Here is a 20,898-nt window from a genome sequence, read left to right as displayed (position 1 = left end):
TAAAGTGCTTCAAATTTTAGTATTAAGTAGGTACTGACACTGTCTATGTCTATGACATTTTTGAGGTAAAAGACAAACCACAGAATTAAAAGTGTTTCATTATATTAATGATGTAAAAAAATATATGTTCTATTTCTATTTTTTTTTTCTGGTTTTCTTCTTAATCGTTCATTTGTAACTTTCCTCTGCCTATGGATCTTTCAGTGCCAGATTTATGGCAGCTTATTATATTTGAAAGATTTCTTTCAGTGCAATGACTTCAACAACATTTCATGTAAGAATAACCTTTGGCTAACAAGTAACACAAGCCTGCCAACTCATCTTGCTTATGCCTTATCTATCCAAAAGTTTTGGTGGCTCCTCCTTCCCTACTCTGTTTCTGAGCCTTAACATGGAGTATCCCAGATTTGTAGGGAAGCAAGTATTTTTGCTCAGTATAAATGTGAAAGTGACTACGGTCAGGCGCTTGGATGCCTTCTGTTAATCTCCTGACAGGTATTATATTAATCTGAAAGCATAAATCCTGAAGACAATTTTAAATGACCTCTGATTTTTAAGTTGAATTACTTTGAAGAATCTTCATCTGCCTTTTTGGTAAATAAAGCATTCACACACTGCTGCAATTAATTTTGTGCACTGGAGCAGAAGCAGAGCATTCCCATTTCAAACAGAAACTCTGTGAGGCAAATTCCTTCCTTTTTGATGTATGTCTCTAGAATGACAAAAATTTTTGTTAGGAAATAAGATTAATTCTGATTTGGAACAAGTGCATTCAAACAGTGCTGGGGCACATAGCAGATATGCAAATCAGAGTATTGTCGGTCCTCTCTTGTGAATGCTGGAGCACATCTGCAGGTAGCCTTTCCTATCAGAGATGTCATTTCACAAGTTCTAAAGAACTAAGCATTAGTAAAAGTTGAAAAAGTCAACTATTTGTTTAAAAAAAAACAATAATGGAATATTTCAAAGTCAAGTTTTGATTTTACTTGTAACTTTACTTAAATTGAGAGGAACTGCAGATTTCAGCTTTATAACATGATCGTTGCAGACTTCCAGCTATATATTTTATATAAATAGTTTCCTGATATACACATTTTTCCTTGTTATTTATAGACTACTGGACATTTCTAATAGCATTTCAGACTTCAATAGAGCAATGTCCTCACAAATTATATCAGAGTGATGATTTTTTTAAAAACCTATTTGTATTGTTCTGTATAAAATCTAGCATGACGTGGAGGCAAAAAATATTATGAGACTTTAACTGCACAAAAATATAAATTAAGAGGCTCAAAACTGAAAGTCTAAAAATACTAAGATGCTATTATGCTTAGAAAAAGTATTCTTTTGAATGTGAAATGCAGTAATGCACTGAAATGCAGTAATACCAGCCACTGCATGAATACACAAGTAACCTAACCGTGGATAACTAGCAGAGAAAGCATAAAAAAGATTCATCCAGTATCATAGTTTTGTAATGAAGAGAAAAAAAAAAAGTCTAAGTAACAAAAAGATAAAATTGATACAGTAAGTAGAAATTAGCACTACATTATAAGAATGACTAGCAACAATACAAAAGGTTAGAAGCAATAATTTTAAATTATATCCCTACATTCTTAATACACCAAACTACAGAGCAAATGTTCTTAATATTTTAGGCTAAATATACAAAATAAAACAAAAAAGAAATTCCCTGGTGAGTTATGGAAACAGCCCAAAGGATTTCTCCCACAAAAAACTACACACACAACAACAACAACAAACACCCACCCTGTAACTACTAATCCAGGGCATATATTTTTTCTTTGATTTCTGCCAACTCCTACAAGAACACACAGGATGACTACCAGAACCACTGCCAGGTTATTTAAAGGAAAAAAACACCAGTTCAAAAAAACAGAAAAGAAAACCTCCTAACTGGTGGAGACAAATGTGAATTTCATGTTTTTATTACTCTATCCCAAATAATGCAATGCATTAATGATCATGGTTGAGATAAAAATAGCTTTACCCTAAATGATACGTGCTACATAGTAGATATGCACATCTAAGTAACTTGGCAGGAGAATGTCTTCCATTAAATTATGCTACCCTAAGCAATTATATACCTACTCAAACTGCATGTATTTAAGTTTCTCAGTTAATATTAATGCATGTTAGTAATGGCATTTTTCATTCATTTGCGAATCTCAAATATGAAAGAAGAATTTTGTCATTGTTTGAGAAATTCGGCATTACTATGTGAACATGCATATGAAAACCATTGTTTTCAACAGATTAGGAAATGTGGTTGTGAATTTCACAATAAAATTCAGGGGAGATACAAGAAAGTGATGTTGCAGAAAGACTGCCGAAATGCCCATTTAAATATTGCATAGCGTACAGATATAGTTAAAAAGGCGTATGACTGAAAAGATATTTATACAATTCCTTTACTGATACCCTCTTCTGTTTCAGAATCTATCTCTGATACTGTGTACCTTTTTCTTTAGGGAGAATAATACCTGTTCTTACACAGTAAGAAGCACTTTTTTCCCCTAAATAAGCATTCTGAGCAAATGAATTGAATCATGAACATATTTATATTTACTGATTTAACTGATGTTTTTCCACAGCTGTCATGCATTAGATTTTTTATAGTTTTAATGTAATTTGTATTTCACGATTTTACATTTAGTGTATTGAAAAAAAAAAACTTTCTATAGTCACTAAGTTGAGCAGCCTATTCTCTTCATTGCTGTCCACTCTCCTCATCTTTTATTCTTAAAACTTTTTTGCTACTCACTGTTACTAATTTAAATACACTCCTTGAGAAAAAATGTTTTATATAACTTTGAGAAAAAAATGTTTTACGTAATGTTCAAGCACAGTTTCTTAGATCCCACTTACTTTAGTGGGAATGACAATGGAAGGTAACTATAAGATGAAGCTGCAGAACAATGACTTGATGACATCTGTTAGATGATGTCCTTCAGAGCTTTCTTTCCACAGGGGAGGTGTGAAATGTAGAATGGGTGCTAGCTAAAGTTTCGTGACCATGTTTAAGTATATCTCTTGGAGGAAGACCTGAAGTAGATGACTATGGAATGAAGTCATAAAAGAGCTATGTTAGTGACAAATATTTGCCTTTCTTCCTCAGCTATGGAGTTACAGAACTGCCTCCTGTCACACCCTGTATTTTAATTAGCACTAATCCTACTCCTGGATGAAAAATAGTGGCTATATGCCTGAGGGGGATACTTTCTTTGAAAAGGTCATATGCATGTCAAGCAAAACTTACCTGTCTGATACACTTTATGTAAGAACAAAAACAATTCTGCTGAAGGGCTAGTTTTTGTTTAATGGTAGCTTATTACCATTTCACCTTCTATCTGAATTGCAGTTTTCATTGACTCTTTAAAAACATTCTCTACAAAATCACAGTGAAATTGACCAAGGAGTCCAAGCATTTGAGAAATGTCATCAATAGCCAAATACATAGATTATATCAAAAATCTGCATTTTCACAGCCTCAGTTCCAGTGTCATTATTGCCAGTGAGATTCTATAGTAATTGCACCAACCATTAAAATACTTCTTCAATGAAAATAGTGTTGTTTATTTTATTTTATTTTATTTATTTATTTATTTTTACTATCTACAATCACATCTTCCCAGGCATAACAATCACTTCACTGAAACAAATAAAGTAAATTGACCTGAACCTTTTAAAAGTGCAGCCTTAGAGAGAATCTACTAATAAGCATATTGGTCATTTGATAGTAGTAGTATAAGACCTATGCAGTAAACTCACTGTAAAAAGTTGTATATGGCTTCCAAATTAACAAATGTTCTACCTGCTTACAAATACTATTGAAAAGATTTTTTTTTCTAAATAAAAGCTATTTAAAGTAATTAGAACAAACAGTACCCAGCTGGTACCTGTACTTACTCATTGCCCCAGTCCAGCCTCACTGTGAGGTGTCTCTTGACCTCTCGCACCTGATCCTGTGTCAAGTGACCTGACAGCAGCTGTCTACGTAGGTCAATGAGTTCATTCATCACATGGCGCAGTTTGTAGAAAAGATCTACCTTATGTTTCTGTAAAGGCATATTTTTGGGAGGGGAAGAGAAAGAATGAGAAAGGAAAAAAAGAAAAGAAAGAAAATGAAAGAAAGATTAAATTTGGAAAGAGAAAAATGGTAAGGGGGGGGGTGAAACAAGGGGGAAAGAAGAATGGGGGAGAAGAAACCAGGAAGACAGGGAGGAGACAAGACAGGGAGAGAAAGATTTATCAGTTTGGAAAGATAAAGAGCAAGAAGGGGAGTGAGGGCAGAGAGCAAGGAAGAGAGGAAAGAGAAAGAGAGAGATTAATAAGTTACCAATTTTTCATTTAATTACCCTAGAGGAACATTAATCCAGTTTGTACAAGCTTTAAAATATTTATATCAAAAAGCAGAATTAACTGATGCTATTTAAAATGAATAGCTTTTTATTGCTAAATTTTGGGCTCAATCTACTAAGAAGTCCATTTTCTGATAGACCCTAATGTCACAGCTAAATCAATTCATTATGTGCAGCAGGGATAACTTATTCCAACTATACAATAAATTCAAAGTTTTAGCCTTAAAGTAACAGAGAGGGAAAATAGACTGCATTAAGTCAGAAGCTAATGAGTGTTCTGAACAGTTAACAATGTTTTATCACTTTGGAAAAGTACTTTTAATATTTTAAATATTCCACTTAACTGTATATTACACAGGTATCTATGATAGGTGGTGGTGGTGAAATGAATGTTAATTACCTGCACTCTGAAAGGGACTAGAACAATAATAAAATCTACCTGCAAAACTACTTTCAAGGAGAAAAGTTAATATAAAAAATGAAAATAAAAACCATACCCACTACCAGCAAAAATATCCTAAGCAACTAACCCTGCAATCATTTCCAACAGAAGCAGAATTCTTCCAACATGGGGAAATAAAACAGAATTGGCAATGTTTGTTCTCCCCTGCGGGAAATAACTACATGGGAAGAACCCCCCAGAAGGCAACTCTGAAGCTAACGAAGACCACTTATAAGCACCCATAAGATAAGGAAGGGTATCCAAGCTACTCCCTTGTCTTCTAGAATTCTTTTTGTGTGTGCATGTCAAGGCTTTTGTCTACATGGCCATACTGCATAAAATGGCCCCTGTGTAACAAACGAAGATCCCAAAGAAACAAAGAAAAGGAATAAAAAGATGATCACTACTGTGGTTGAATGCCATTTTTTGTATGTGTGTTTTTGAAACAACAAAGCTCCATTCCTACCTGTATGCAAAGCTTGAAGCCTAAGAAAGCTTAAAACGTGAGGAAAATATGGACCATAAGGATTGAAACTGACACTTCGCAGGCTAGCACTGTCTCAATTGCATTTCTGATTGTAAATGAGTGTTTCATAAAAGCTCTCTAAATGAAGATAAATTCAATTTATCATTACTAGATCTGACAGAAGAACATCCACAAAGAAAAATGTGTTTTTCTATTACAATATATTATTAGAAAAAATGTTTTTTCATATATTTTACCAAAGACAAGTAACCAGAAAAATAATTTCCATCTACCTGAGTTTGTTTTCCTGCAAGAATACTAGACTTGCATGAGTTACAAAAACAAATTTCAATGCATTCAATTTTGATCAGCAGTTTATTAGTTTGTTTGAATCTGATTAAACATCTGCTTTGCTGAAGCAGGTTGAGCACAGACAGGATCATCTGGTGTTCTTAATCAATTTTGAGATTAAAAGATGCACAATCTTTCAACTATACATCAACATTGGTTCTGGTCCATCTGAAAAAAAAAAAAGTGAAATACAGACACCAGACCCAACAGAAAGGCAACTACTTCCGGAGCTGAAAATACGAAAATATTCTAACAAGATAGTCACACAAAGCTGGTAAATATAAATTTACTAGGATTGTGTTTAAGTTTTCTCACTAAATGCGGTGCAAAGTAAATCAAACCCAAGCTGAAGACAGTAGGTATAGGACATAAAACCAGACATTTCCTATTTATGTGAACAAAAAGGTTGCAACTTTTTCTGACACAAGACGAAAACAATGTAGTTCAGGCCTATCAAACCAGCAAATTAGCTATATACCATCAATAAAACACTTGGCAATGAAGTAATCATGAGAATCAGTTCCAAATTCATCACATTCAGACTTCCTAAATAAACATACTGAGATGAAAAAGCTGCACCCTCACTCTTCTAATGATGGTTAAAAAAGCCAGAGAAGCTGTAGCTGTGATCTCAGGCAAACGCATATAAGGTGAATCACAGATGCAAAACCCACCGAAGTAAAAGGAAGTACTTTCCTGAGACAAAGGAGAGCTACAACAGTGTTGAATGTGGCTTACTTAATTCCAGACTTGCAGATAGTGAAGAGCTTGATGCAGTCAAAAAACAAACAAGAAAAAGCAGTTTATCATGCCCTCCTTCATATCACAAGAGCCTAGTGATTAATAAGCTCCATTTGGAGCCAGACGCAGCTGGGTCTGGCTGGTTCTGGAGCAGCCCACCTCTATTCAGAGACCCACAGCCCTGCTGCCAGTGCCTGGGCACGCAGCACAGCTCCTTTATTTATTTATTTTAAAAACAGGTGGCAACATAAAATAAGCCCCTACTGACACACACACTACAGGTATCTTCTCTCTGCCTCGTAAGGATTCCAAAATCAGAAGCTAGCAGATAAAACTGCTTCATTCTTCAGTACAACCACCTCATTGTTTCATGCCTGCAGTGGCTTTGAAATGCTAACTCTGCCTTTGTCACTTCTCTCTAAATAAATACCACATACCATGGAAATATATAAAATATTGGTGGTATATTCATGGAATCACAGAATGGGTTGGAAGGGACCCCAAAGCCCAACCATTCCTCTCCCCATCCAGCCTGGCCTTGGGCACTACCAGGGATGGGGCAGCCACAGCTCCTTTAGGCAGCCTGGGCCAGGGCCTCACCGCCCTCAGAGTGAAGAATTTCTTCCTGATGTCTAATCTAAATCCACCTTCTTTTGGTTTGAAGCGAAGCCATTACCCTTGTCCTATCACCACACCCCTGCCAAGGAGTCCCTCCCCAGTCTCCCTGCGGCACCCTTCAGGCACTGGAATGCCACTGTGAGGTCTCCCTGGGGCCTTCTCTTGTCCAGGCTGAACAGCCCCAACTCTCCCACAGCCTCTCTTTGTGGCCAGACGACCTATTTATAGTAACTTTGTTATCATGACTTCATTTAACACTACCGTAAAGAAGTCAGAATTTTAAGAGCCATCCCTTAAGACATCTCCTCTAAAATTGCCTTGGGCTCTTACAGAGGAGAAGGTCACAAAAATTGTTTTTGTTCTAAGAACAAGAATAGATGTTTCCCAGGCTCCTTCTTATGGATTTCAGTATCTTCGACATTAAAGCCCGGAAGCATCATAAGCACATGAAAGCAAACAGTAAGCCTCAAAATAACACAAAATGCATGCCTTTCCAGTTTTGTCTGGATTTTTTAATTAAGCAAATTACTTCATATTAAGGCTCTTGTGCTACAGATTTGTGCTGCATTTTATAGCTTAATCTTACACAAAGTCTTCAATGTTATTACCATGCAAACCTTAAAATACTGCAAACTTTTCAAGAAACAGTTTAATAGAACTATCACAATATTTGCAAGTATCATACAGCATCTCTATGACTTTTTGTCCAAAACAAGTAATTTGTTTCAAATCATTCACATTAGTATCGAACAATTACAAGGATGTGTTTTACTTCAGATACTGTTCTTCTAGAGAACTACAGAAGGATAAGAACTGTCAGAATTTGACAGAAGCTTTTGACTTGGTGTCTAAAACCTCTCTTTTTTTTTAAAGCTTGTATTTCTAGTATAAAGCAGACAAAGTTGTTGCTGATTAGAGGATATTTGGCCTTGATACACATTTATTCAAGCTGCACCATGAAACTTGGCCAGTCGTATGTTTCTGTGAGGAGCATGAAACTATTTAATGACTATATATTTGAGATTTGGGGAGTGGGGCTTTTTTTTTTGGCATTTTATGTGAACAGAGGAAGACTGTCTCCTATTTCAAGACACTGCAGCATAAGAAAACAAATATACAAAAGACAAGGAGGAATAAAATAGATCATCAAAATACAGCGTACTTTATTTATACAAACACCAATTATCTCAGCTACCTCTCTGCTTAGTAATTATTAGTTGTCTCATTCAGAGAGATGACAGATGAGGTGCCTCTTGCTGAATAAAGTTCAGACTTCACAAGTGAACACAAGCGGGATATCTCAGGTATGGAGTACAACTTATATGCATAATCCTGTATTATCGATATATCAAGCCTGGCACCCACAGAAAAGCAAAGGAATTTGAGAACATAGTTTACGTGAATGTATTAAAAAGGAGAGCTGTGAAGATGGTGCAGGCCAATACCAACATGCAGTAGAAAAAAAAAAAAAAAAAGACAAGTACAAACTTAGCTAGACCAGCTGTGTCCCTAAAATATTCTAGTTTTATTTCTGAGGAGTAGATTGAAAGATTCCCCAAATTCTAAACATAAAAATATTTAGACAAGAATAGCCCTAGCCAGAATCATTTTAAATTTTTTAAACACCACATCCTAAAACTTTGGCAAACATGATGAGGAAGCTGTTTAAAACATGTTGAGAACACAGATATTTTAGACAAGTCAATTATTTTAAAAATGTGCAGTTCTGTGAGGACTACAACATCTATCTTCCACAGATCAGTTGCTTGTGGCTGGCAGGTTTTGGTGTCTTAACAAAAATTGTAGGAACTTTATTTCTGCTATAAATTTAGCTGAAGTCAGGCAACAAAGCCTAGTGTTATGAAGGAGAAATCCTGACAGACAACATGAACAAAAACTTCCCTGTGGGAATCTAGGTTAGATTTCCATTTTAATACAGGACATGAATGATACTGTCTGGATTTCTGTTACTGAAAGGAAAAAACCCTGGATGGGAATGTCTCCACATGATTCTACAATACAACTAAACTTGACGTAGTTTTATAGAAAAAAATATTCATACTTCTGGAGAGGAAGGTGAACAAAAGTGACAGAAGGCATAGTTCCAAACTGAATGCACAAAATCTAATGAGGAATGGCAAGAAACAAGTATTACAGAACAGTAATCAACATGGAACGATAAACAGATGAGGTGAGGATCTAAAGACAGAGCAGAAACATTTTTGTGTTTTTTCCTCTATCCCCACCACAGACACATAGAACTCTCCAAGACCAGAATCTAACTACTAGACTAGACAGACTTTTGTCACGTTTCCATACAACCCCTCTTAACAGTTTTATGTAAAAGGAAATCTAGGGTAGAAGATAAAGACAGAGCTATTAATGAATACAGGAGAGAGATACAAAGTCTTCTCTAATTTTAGGCTCTTTACAAGCATAACAAAACCACCTGGAAATTTTTGAAAATTATTGACTCAAGCCCATATTTAAGTATGACTCGTGATGAATTAAATGGCCATACATATACATATGTGCCTATACATCGAGTCCTGTTTTATTGTAGAACTAAAACATAATTTAAAAACCATTATAAAATACAGAAAATTAACAGAGAAGTTAATATTGAGTAAAAATTAGCTAACCTATAACTTCTCCCCATTAAAACTACCAAGTACTTTTCTAAAGGGTTGCGTGGAGCCATCCTGGAGTTTTCACAAGAGTCTGTGGTTGAGCTGATGCTTCATAAATGGCATATGACTAAACATACAACAAACAGCATTAATTTCTCAAACAAGAAACAGATTGAGAAAGGAGGGCACCTCAGGATAGAAGAATGAAAATAAACCAGAACAGAAGTTCTCTATTAGTTAATAAGGATGCATTAACATGAATCACATTTATTCTCTCCTATGAATATTCATAGCCCCTAGCTTCAAACAGAAATTTTCCCTAAGATAAATCTGGTTTAAATTGATTCTCAATTCTATTCACTATTAGAGGGAATTTCAATTTACAATGTGTATTAAAGCTGAGTAAATTAGAGTGACAGAAAAGGACCGTTTCACATTGTTATTAGTAAATTCTTCACAGACTCTTTTGCCAATGAAAGTATCTAGAGTTGCTTAAAATACTGACACGCTACCAATAGAAAATTTAAACAGTAAATAAGAATGACAGAGCACCAATAAAGAAAAACAAAATTAGGGGAAAATAACAGAATAAAGCCTTTACAGGGTAAGCAGACAAGCTTTTTCTCATGTTAAATGACAGTATGTGAATCATCATATACCATGCTTAACTAGTACAGTAATTTTTTTTTTTTTCTTCTGGATATATTCTGCTTCTTTCTTGCAAAAATCCTTGAGCTAAGAGCTGTTAGATCCATTGCACTTGCATCACTAACTCTGTGAAAATGTTCCTTGCCACTCTTGGCAACAATGCAAGCAAAAATGACAGGATCACTGACTTTCTCTGAGTTACTAATATATTCTCAAAAGAATGAAGCCCATGATACGAAGCCTTAAGTTATACAGAAACTGATTTTATATGGGCATCAGCAAACTTACAGTCCGTATGCAAACTATTCACAAATCATTATTCGAACCATTTCTCTGAAAATCTGAAATGTACTAGAAATTTAGTTTTTGAAGAACTTGTGCGTTTTCTCCTCTACTCCATCTCTAGATGGAGTCTAGAGCTCTCCAGAGAATACTATATAGAAAGTTGTATTCATGAGTGGTTGTAGCTCTTCTTCAAGAACTTAAGTTTTAGTATTGTGGTTTTTATTTTTTTATTATTATTATTTTTTCATATCATGTCACAGATCTTAAATGTCTAAGCTAAAGTTTCAATTCAGAACATGTTTTTATGAATAGCAATGCAGTAGGGTACAAGGAAAATTATATATTTCAATTTCCTTTATACGTAACTTTTCCATTTTCATATTCAGTTATGTTGCATGTGTAAGTTAACACCAAACAGAAATTGTTATATTTGCACTTAAGACATGTATCTTAAAATTGGTCTGTCTTTCCCTTACTTACACCTTTATACACCTGAGTTATCTAATACAGCAACTTGAGACAAGTAACAGATGACAACGTCTAACAGCCACAAAGTTTTAAACAAGTCTGGCAAGGCTTTATTGTCTGACTTCATGCTAGTAGTATTTATATTCTCGTGTTACTTTCAGGCTCTACCACCACCACTGAGACACAAAGTTGGCCTGAATACGACAGGTAATCTAGGTGGAAATTATTGTTGTTAAATTCTTTGATTAATGGAAAAAAATAGGATGCGAACAAGGGAGATTTTGCTGAAATTTGATTGAAGTTCCTAATTCTTTAGGATTAGCAGCAACATTAACCTCTCTTTAGAGTGTCATAATAGACTTTTTGCAAAGCTTGAGGAGATGGAATTGAAGGGGATAATTATTCAGACCAACTTAGAGATTTAATTCTTCATACAGCATTTCTAATGCTGTAAAACCAGTGACATTAATACCATTTCCTTCCTTTTCAATCCCTATCATGTTTATAGAACACAGTTCCAAGTTCTCTGCATATTAAATTATTTAATTTTTCATTTTCAAATGTAAGAACATAAAATTTATTTTTCTTTCTGAGGAGAAAAATATGCATGCAAGGTTTTTGCTATTTAATCAGGGATGGTATCTTGGCTTTCAGTTTCCTGGTGTCTCCACATTTCCCTCCCCCCATTCTCCGAACACCTTCACCACATCACATAGCTGGTGAAAAGACATAACACAAAGACAATGCAGTACACTTAGCTTTACCATATTTGTTTAGAAGCATTACTAAATAAAAGAAATACAACCCTCTAAATGCCATCACAATGAGGAAAGAGCTCAAGAAAGAGCTCACTGCTATGCAAAAGAAGCTTCCTTTTTCCCAAAATGCATTCCCAAATCTCTGTCTGAGTAAGATCAATGCAAAATGGAAATATGAGCAGAGCTCAAGAGAAAGGTCTGTAAACTGACTACAGAAAAATAAGTCTCTGGCGTACATACAGCTGACTTTTACAGCAGACAGTTCTGCCATTCCTCTGGGAGACATATAAAGACCTTCCATGGTGAGTATTCACAGGTTACATTTTCAAGACTTCCTCTGAATTTAAGAGCATGACAGTTTTCCTTTATTACATGAAAAATAAATTATCCTGATTTCAAGACCATAGAGGCTGGGGGTGTGAGAACAACTAGAAGCATCATGAGACTCATGACAGCATCTCCAAATTGGACAATACTGAAAATGCTTGTGGCAAGCAGGTTGCCAGTCGTGCTCAAAACCCTTCCTTCCCAAGAGGAAGAACCAAAGTGATGCTTTTGACAATTACCGAAGGTTGAAACCTTCTCATCCCCAACTAGCCCTTCCTTGCCTGTTAGTATGAGGCCCCTGCAATGAAGGACACCTCATACTTACATTGAGAACTGGTATCAAGTGTTCCCTGTTCACATCATCACCTTCCATTTTCTGTGTAGGCTTGAAGATTTGTGTCCACTGTTCACACAAAAAATCACAGTCATAATGGTATTTTATACCATAAAATACATAATCAAAACATAATTGCTGAATAATGTGGTCTTCCACAGGGAGGACTGATTATTCTGATCCACAGCAAGTGCATTTTCCTCCCGTCCTCTACTGACCAGGAAGTTCTGCACAGCAGAGCTTGGAGCATTGGCATATCTGGCTGAAAAAGGACAGCCTGCTGCTGCTGCCATCTCTGTTACAGTCAATCAAAATGCCTCCTGCTGGAACTACTGTCTTTCACTGCCAAAAGAAGCCATTTATCCTCTGATATATTAGAAACTGGAAAGCTGTATGACCTCCATTTGAAAAATATTTAAATCTGAAGGATTTGAGGGAGGCCCTGCACTCAGTGCTAGCAGGTAGTATTTACCTGCCAGAGAAGTAGTAAGTGAAAACATTTTACTCTTAAAGAAGCTAAACCATATTGAATAGATGTGGAAGCCTCTGCATTTTGTATTTTACATAGGCTTTTTACTCTCTCTCTATATATATTTTTAATAAAGAATAGGCAATTTAAAGAAGAAATTGTGTCAAATGCTTTGCACAAGTCCAGGTAGGTGATGTCAGTTGCTCTTCTCCTATCCACCAGTGCTGTAACGCCATCATAGAAGGCCACCAGATTTGTCAGGCATGATCTGCAATTAGTGAAGCCATGTTAGCTGTCACCAGTCACCTCCTTATTTCCAATGGGTCTTAGCAGAGTTTCTAGGAGATCTGCTCCATGGTCTTGCCAGGCACACAGGTGAGACTGGCTGGCCTGTAGTTCCCCAGGTCTTCCTTTTTTCCCTTTTTAAAACAGGGATTATGTTTCCCCTCTTCCAGTCACAGGGAACTTCACCAGACTGCCACAGCTTCTTAAATGTGATGAAGACAGGCTTAGCAACTACATTTGCCGGCTCCCTCAGGACTTGCAGATATATCTCATCAGGTCTCATAGACTTGTGCACCTTCAGGTTCCTTAGCCAGTTGATTATTAACAAATAATTAACACATTCACACTAATCAACAACAGCCATATTGTCTAAGTTACAACTTACATGATAAATAACTATCAAGAAATCCAAATCAGTTACCTTATATAACAAATGCTGTCAGATAAATATTTTCCACTTAACAGTACTTTACACTGGTGTGCCAAATTCCAAAGTTGAAAAATCCCCAAAACACTTCTATTGCATTTAACTTAAGCATCTGCTCTTTCAACGCTATTTACGTATTTAAGAGGGAACTTCACATCCAGTGGTGTTCAAGCATATAAGCTGACACATTAATACTTTTTCCAGCTTCCCTCACACAGCGAGGCATAGCACCCAAAAATAATATTCTTATTCACACGTGGAGTAGTCTGGAAGCAGTACAACTACTTTGGACCTAACAAACACAGCAGTAAGAGAAAAAAATTCCAAATAAACTACTGGGCCTGTAGAACTGATGCTATATATGTAAACTGAAATGTTGCTAATGAATCTTTGTCTCTTGTTAAGGTGCTTATGCAACTCACGACATGCAAGTTCATTATGTTAGAGAAGATTGGGCCAATTATTTATTTATTTATTTATTTATTAGGTAAATACGTTTTGTTAGGGATACCTCAAATGTTAAGAAAAAACAGCAAAACACATGCTATTATTCCAATAAAATACAGAAGTATTTGCAGAACAATTTGATCAGTGGTCTTTGTAATTAATGATCCCGGGCATGATGCCACCATTTGTCCTACAACATTCCTATGAATCCCTAAAGAAAATGACTGAATGTATCCCAACAGATTTCCAACTACATACTTCTCACACAAGTTTAAAAAAAAAACAACTGCAGACATTTCAATATTGTTCAACTACAAAAACATTTCAGCTATGTTTTCCATAGACAGGTTCCAATTAGCTTCATTCCTCCAAAACAGACAATTTCAACTCAGAAGAGCAATCCCAGGTAAAAAAAGACACATTAGTTTCTTGTGCCTTCTTCTCTCATAGCATGTCACACCTGTTTTTGATTTTAGTCACAAAAATCTGTTTCAGAGTCAGCAAACAACATGGAAATTCCCTTTTTATCGTACGTATATTTATTCTGCAATCAACTACTTAGAAATAAACTTAACATTAATTCCCATATTTCCACATAAGCATTAAGTGCAGCTACATTCACATTTCACATGTAGCACTTATTCTTGTGCAGTTAAAAGCAGTGAAGACAATACAAAGCATCTTTTATAAGCTGAATAGACTAAACCTGCCACATTCGCCTCATAAATTAAAATAATCAAGATGAACTAAATATTATAAATTCACATTTCTGTCATTGTAGGACAACTGAATCAATGCTACTGATAAAATCACAACTGATTTACACACTTTAGAACGATTAATCCTAATCTTTCCATTAAGGAGAGATGAAAAAGAGCAAGATGAACTGCCAGAAAGTCTCCCTGAATTGTGAGAAAGTTCTAGTAGGGAACCATAATCGAAGAGCTTCCAGAATCAGAAACCACAGTCCAGAAGATGAAAACAGTTTACAGGAAAAAAAAAAAAAATAACCCCCCTTTACATAGCACACACTAAAAGCAGAATTTGGCAATGACATTGATACTTGATACCCTGAACCACACAGGTGGTGTTGCCTGTGCTTGGTGCAGGGCACCTTCGTGTTTTAGGGAAGACGCTTCAGGACAGCTAACAGCAAATAGAAATGTGCTGTATGATCAACTCTTGTACTCTGGGACAAGATGGTCTGTATTTCAGAACATTGGGAAATATTGTTAAAAAAAAGTCTGAGCCATTAAAGTAAAACCTATATAAACAATTAATTTTCCATCCTTGACTGTAAATGCAGCAGCACATACAGCCTCAGGAAGAATGTTGGTAAAATAATAATTGATTCAAATGCAAGGCAATAAGTTCCTTCACCCTGTAAAAGAATGTGTGAAGCAGACTAGCTGCACACTCTGGCACTGAGCTGATAGCCACCTCATAATAGAGCAGCAACGAAAACAAATTACAATTTAGTAGTAAAACAAAAAGTGGGAGAAAAAAAGCAGAATGCAGCAAGTACCATGTAAATTATAAACAAAACCTGCTTTTACTTGTTCTTTACAATATTCAAGCTTTGGGTAAATAAAAGATTAAAATAGTTAAAAGACAGGAGGCACAGAGAAAGGTGAGATAAAACAGGTAAAGTTCCCAAAGGTAAAGAATTAATTCAAACCTCTTCAATTTACACATGTTTATACCAGGTATGTGACAGTAACTTCACAAATATTTGTAATGGACTCATGGTTGGCAGCTGTTGAAACTCCAGATTTTAATACAAAGATTCTAATATTGTCAGAACAAAATCATGTTTTTTCACTTGGGAATCTCATTATTATAAAAAGCAAATACCAAAGCATTCCTGCTGGCATTGAATATTTATACTTTTTTCCTCCTATTTCAAATAGGGTCACCTTCTGATGTGTTTTCACCAGTACTGAAAATGAAACAGGATACTCCATAGACCAAAAGGAGTAAGAAAGAAACGGGAAAAGGAAAGAAAAAAAATTATGTAGATTTATGTATGTTAAAAATTTCAGTGAATAAGTAAGCATTATATCAGCATTATTTCTTGACTGAAACACAGCATACCTGGTAAAGCAGTATCCTCAAGTATGCTACTGACCCTTGACTGCAGATTCGGTATGGACTCAAAAGCCAAAGAACTAGCTGTTGATTCACCATCTCTGTTCACCATCCAAGTGGCTTTCTGGCAATCACCCACTCAAAGATATCCAAACTACCTGCTGTTTTCTACAGTGTTTGAAACATGAGTAAGCCAGGAAACATATTGAATGTCAGTCTTTTCCACAAGTTACATATAAATAAGCAGTCATCCTTCACAAGTAGGTAAGAGTCAAAAACTACAAAGAAGGTTTTGAAAAGCATACAGGAATAAACATGTACCACCTCTCTTCTCTTCACTAGAGAAAGACTCCTAAAAACCTACCAGACTTTTGCATACAATTCTGTTGCCTAAAAAAAAAAAAAATCAAACATCAGCGCAGTATACCCACTTCTTAACATTTTTTTCATATTTTAGTAATGCTGTTTTTCAACACAGCTGGTCCTGACTAAACAGATTTAAAGATTCATCTATTTCAAGACTATAAAGGATTATTGTGATTATCTAGTCTGACTTCCTGCAGGGCACATGCCACAGAAACTCACTCACAGATTGCTGCAACATACTTCCTGTGTGATAATGCAGCTACAGATCATTTAAAATGCAATTCAGTCTTGTTTTAAAGATACCAGTAATAAAGAAGTAACTGCTTTCCATAACTAACTTAGCCTTATTGTTAATTATCCTAATTATTAAAAGGTGGCTTTTTTTCTACTCTCAATTTGCATGGCTTCAGTTTGTAAATACTGAACTTTGTGCAGTATTGAACTTTTTTTTTTTTTGACAGAACTAACAGATTGTGGCATATATTTGACAGATTGCCTCCATTAACAATGATCTGGGTCACTGATCACTTATCAAAGGGAAGTGGTTGAGTCACCATCCCTGGAGGTCTTTAAAAGACATTTAGATGTAGAGCTCAGTGATATGGTTTAGTTGAGGACTGGTTAGTGTTAGATCAGAAGTTGGACTAGGGGATCTTGGAGGTTTCTTCCAACCTAGATGATTCTGTGATCTACCTGAAACTCTTCTTCCACATACCTATTTGTAAGTCATAAATAGGCTAACTCCTCACTGAACTTCTGCAGTTCGAGGAAATAAATGTAGAAAGTAATTTCTTCACACTACTTGATATAGGTCAGGCTTCCGCTGGAATATTATTCTCAGCTCTATTTTCTCCCCCACTCCACCCCTTCTCTCTTTCTCTCTTAAACACTGAAAAAGTGCGGATAAATCGGTGATTCTTTAAAGCAATGAGAACATCCAGAATATAGTAGATACACTGGGTTTGATGTTTGGCTGCCTAGTCTAGAAAAGACAAGAGTTAGGAAAACAATTTAAATCAAAAACTTGTATGGAATAGGAATGGAATTATTTCTTCTTGTCCAAAACACACAGAGCGAGAAATAACAAGCATCACGTCAGGAAGACTAAGGACAAGCTTCTGAATAAGTCTTTAACAGTATGGGCCAAAAGATACTGGGCTTTGAGAGGCTGCACAATATCCTTTAAACACAAAAAACAAACAAACAAAAAAACAAACAAGCAAGACAAGCAGATGTTGGAAAAGCCACAGTTAGAAATTAAAATCACAAAGGGGTTAGATGGATCAGGCAACCTTAAGGCCCTCTCTATGTACCCTCCCTCTATTTTTGAGGCTCCCCTTCCTGTCAGCCCTCTCCTTGCAGCAAGTAACGCATCTGTTCTGAAAAGGACAAAGCAGAACGAGTGGCTGTTACTCAATCACGTCATTTATTTCATACAAAGAGATTTTCAGTTATTCTCCTCTTTTGCCCCCCAAGATGGCTCCCTGCCTATAAGGGCAAGACTTATTACCCTCTTAGCTATCAAAATCAAGAAAGAGGCTGATGCTCAATGGGTTAGTCATAATAATGTTTCATCATTTTAAGTGTCATCGCACCTCAGGACACAAACACCATCTGTAGGTCCTTTCTATATTTGGATGCATTAGAATAAATGCTGTTTAAATGAGCCAAGTATCTGACAGAAGCTATACAATTTCTGAACTAATCATTATTTAAATTTCCACTTTTGCATCATCAGCAAATATATGAAACTGCACCTTTTTTTCCTGATTTCTATTATGAGCCTATTGAATAACACTGACACAAGAACTGCAAGTCCTATTACAAGCAGCACCTCTGAATAACCCTATTTTCATCTACTTTGTTATCAAATCAACCATTTAAAAACCATTTAGTAAGTGCTATATTTAATTCCGTACTGTTAATTTCTTTAATCGTAGTGCCAAGGGAGGATTAGCTAATGCCTGCAGAAGCCTACATTTATTGTTAACTCTGTCAGTGCAACCTGTAATTGCACTTAAGGATGTGCATGGTTTAGAGTTCTGATAAATGAGTGACAATTTCTGAAGAGAAGGCCAACACTGGAAAACAGGGAACCTTGGCTATAACATTTTAAGATTTGCAGTCAAGGAAAGATAATTGTCCTGGGACAGCCAGGACATATCTGGAGAACAGCTGCTATAAAGGATGGTGGTGAGATACGGACTGAACAAATGGACTGTAAGTGGGATGTTGACTGGACTGCCAGGCTCAAAGGGTGAATGGACATCAGCAGCACATCAGCCAACTTGTGACTGGTTCCTAACAGCATTCCTTGGTGTATTAACATCTTTATTAATGATCTGCATATTGGAATAGAGCACACCCTCAGTCACTTCGCAGATGACACTACACTCAGGGGCAGAGGGATGACAGGGCTGCTATTCAGAGGAGCGTCCTGGCCAGGCTTCCTTGCCAGGCTGGAAAAACAGAACAGCAAAGAACCTCACAGAGTTCTCCCAAGGCAAATGCAAAGTTCTCATCATCTGGATGCAACAAGGACAGGGAACAACTGTGCAGAAGACAACCTGTTGATCCTGGTGAAGAAGCTGAACAGAAGCCAGTAGTGCTTCCCTTGCTGCAAAGACCAACCACATTATTATACATACTGGGCTGTATTAGCAAGAGGGTAACTAGCAGGTCAGGGGAGGCAATTTTTCCCAATTATTCAGCATTTGAGACACTTGGAGTACTTATTGGTAACTGCCTAATTGGAAGATTGAGGAAAAAAGAGAACCAAATTCTTCTCAGAGATGCACAACAATAGGAATAAAGGCATCACACACTGGAACTTCCAACTAGATAAAAGGAAAACATTTTAACTTGTAGGTGTGATTCATGGAAGAACTCTACAACTCAAAGCAAATGAGTTATGAAGTAGGTATGTGGTTTATTTCAGCGCACCAGGTGCACACAGGATAGCTCCCAAAGGCATGTACACCCAACATATTCATAACCTATCCCTGATTTGTATTAAAATTAGCTCCAAGCCATTTCCGTAAACTCCTCCCATCTGAGCTTGCGCAGTGCCTTCTGGTGGCAGTCATCAGGGGGTCATGGGGATGAAGGCCGATAACTCCTCTTCATCACCACTAGTTGACCATGTGCCTTCGTACAGACTCAGCTGCTCCTTGGCTCTTGTCCCAACCACAGGGTCGGTCTCAGCTGGTTTTTGAGACAGGTTCCCCATTTTTGTCAGGAAACATCTTCTATGATGGGTCCCGAGACTCCTTGTTCCAATTAATTTGCACAGTAGTAAGCAAAGACGCTCAGCAACATCTATTTTAATGCGATTAAACACGCCCCCATTCTTTCATTCCTGGTTTTAATAATTATGATTGTTTTATTTGTTTTAAAGAAATCATTAATACGATTAAGCAAACCCCATTCTTCTATCCCTGGCTTCAAGTGGTCAACATGTAGAACAGGCTGCTGTCCAGAGAGGTTGAGGCATCTCCACAAACACTCAGAAGTCCAAGGGACAAGTCCCTCAGCAGCCTGCTCCAATAGGACCTGCTTTGAGGAGGAGGTTGTAATTGTAATCCCCAGAAGCTTCCTCCAATCTGCATGATTCTGTGATTCTGTGTTTGTACAGCTTAAGAAACACAGGAGTAAAACTGTGAGCCATGAGGCAATCCTTTGCCTCATTCTGTCCAATTTTACAGGCCAAACTATCACACGTAATAAGCACAACAATAACCAAGTTCCACAACAGAAGCAATAACCTATAACATCTCTTATTGGACTGCTACCAATACTGTAAAAACTCCTTTTACTAGTAACCACTGCTCTGTTACACTGAAGCGTACCATTGAGTACAGTAGTCTCAACTGACAGTAGACCTGATTGCCTGATCCTGTTGTCTTCTTTCCATGCACTGTGACTGGCGCTTGTACAGCCATGCAGGCAGCCACATCAAGAATCTAATCTGCCAGAAAAACGGCAACAGGATTCAAGATGGTCAGCAGTCAGCCAGATAATTCCCCAATTCCCACTGCACAGCCACACAGACACTAGTGCGTGCACAAGGACAATAAGCACAGTACATTATGAAGCCTGGTTTCTCATAGTTTACTTGTCTCAATCACCTTCTGCTTCACAATATGGCTGAAATAACACTGCAGTCCCCCCTATGTCCTGCATTTCTTCCCTGTACACAGCCACTCCTTTTCAAGGAAATAATATTTCTGTTTGACTGAGTTAAAACTGGTAAAGAAATTCAAGATACTGGGGCAAAGAGGTAGTAGAAAGATGGCAAATGGACTGTGGAGCATCCGAAGGGTCAGGCACACCCATCAGAAGGCCCTGGCCAGCCCAGCTCAGGGAC

At 36.8% G+C, this 20,898-nt stretch overlaps 1 protein-coding gene across 1 annotated transcript in view; it reads right to left on the bottom strand.

The window, feature by feature from the left end:
• DOCK3 (dedicator of cytokinesis 3) overlaps positions 1–20,898 on the bottom strand; it is a gene marked incomplete at its 5' end in the record, with an annotated part of 212,463 nt that overhangs the window by 143,176 nt on the left and 48,389 nt on the right. Inside the window, one exon of the mRNA XM_084292895.1 lies at positions 3,931–4,079. Coding sequence (XP_084149021.1) covers positions 3,931–4,079 — 149 coding nt within the window. The remainder of the gene's footprint in view (positions 1–3,930; positions 4,080–20,898) is intronic.

Source organism: Netta rufina (genome assembly GCF_964035555.1).
Source record: "Netta rufina genome assembly, chromosome: 10".
Lineage (NCBI taxonomy): Eukaryota > Metazoa > Chordata > Aves > Anseriformes > Anatidae > Netta > Netta rufina.
Note: the sequence above shows the minus strand (reverse complement) of the source record. Positions and strands in the feature narration are given on the sequence as shown.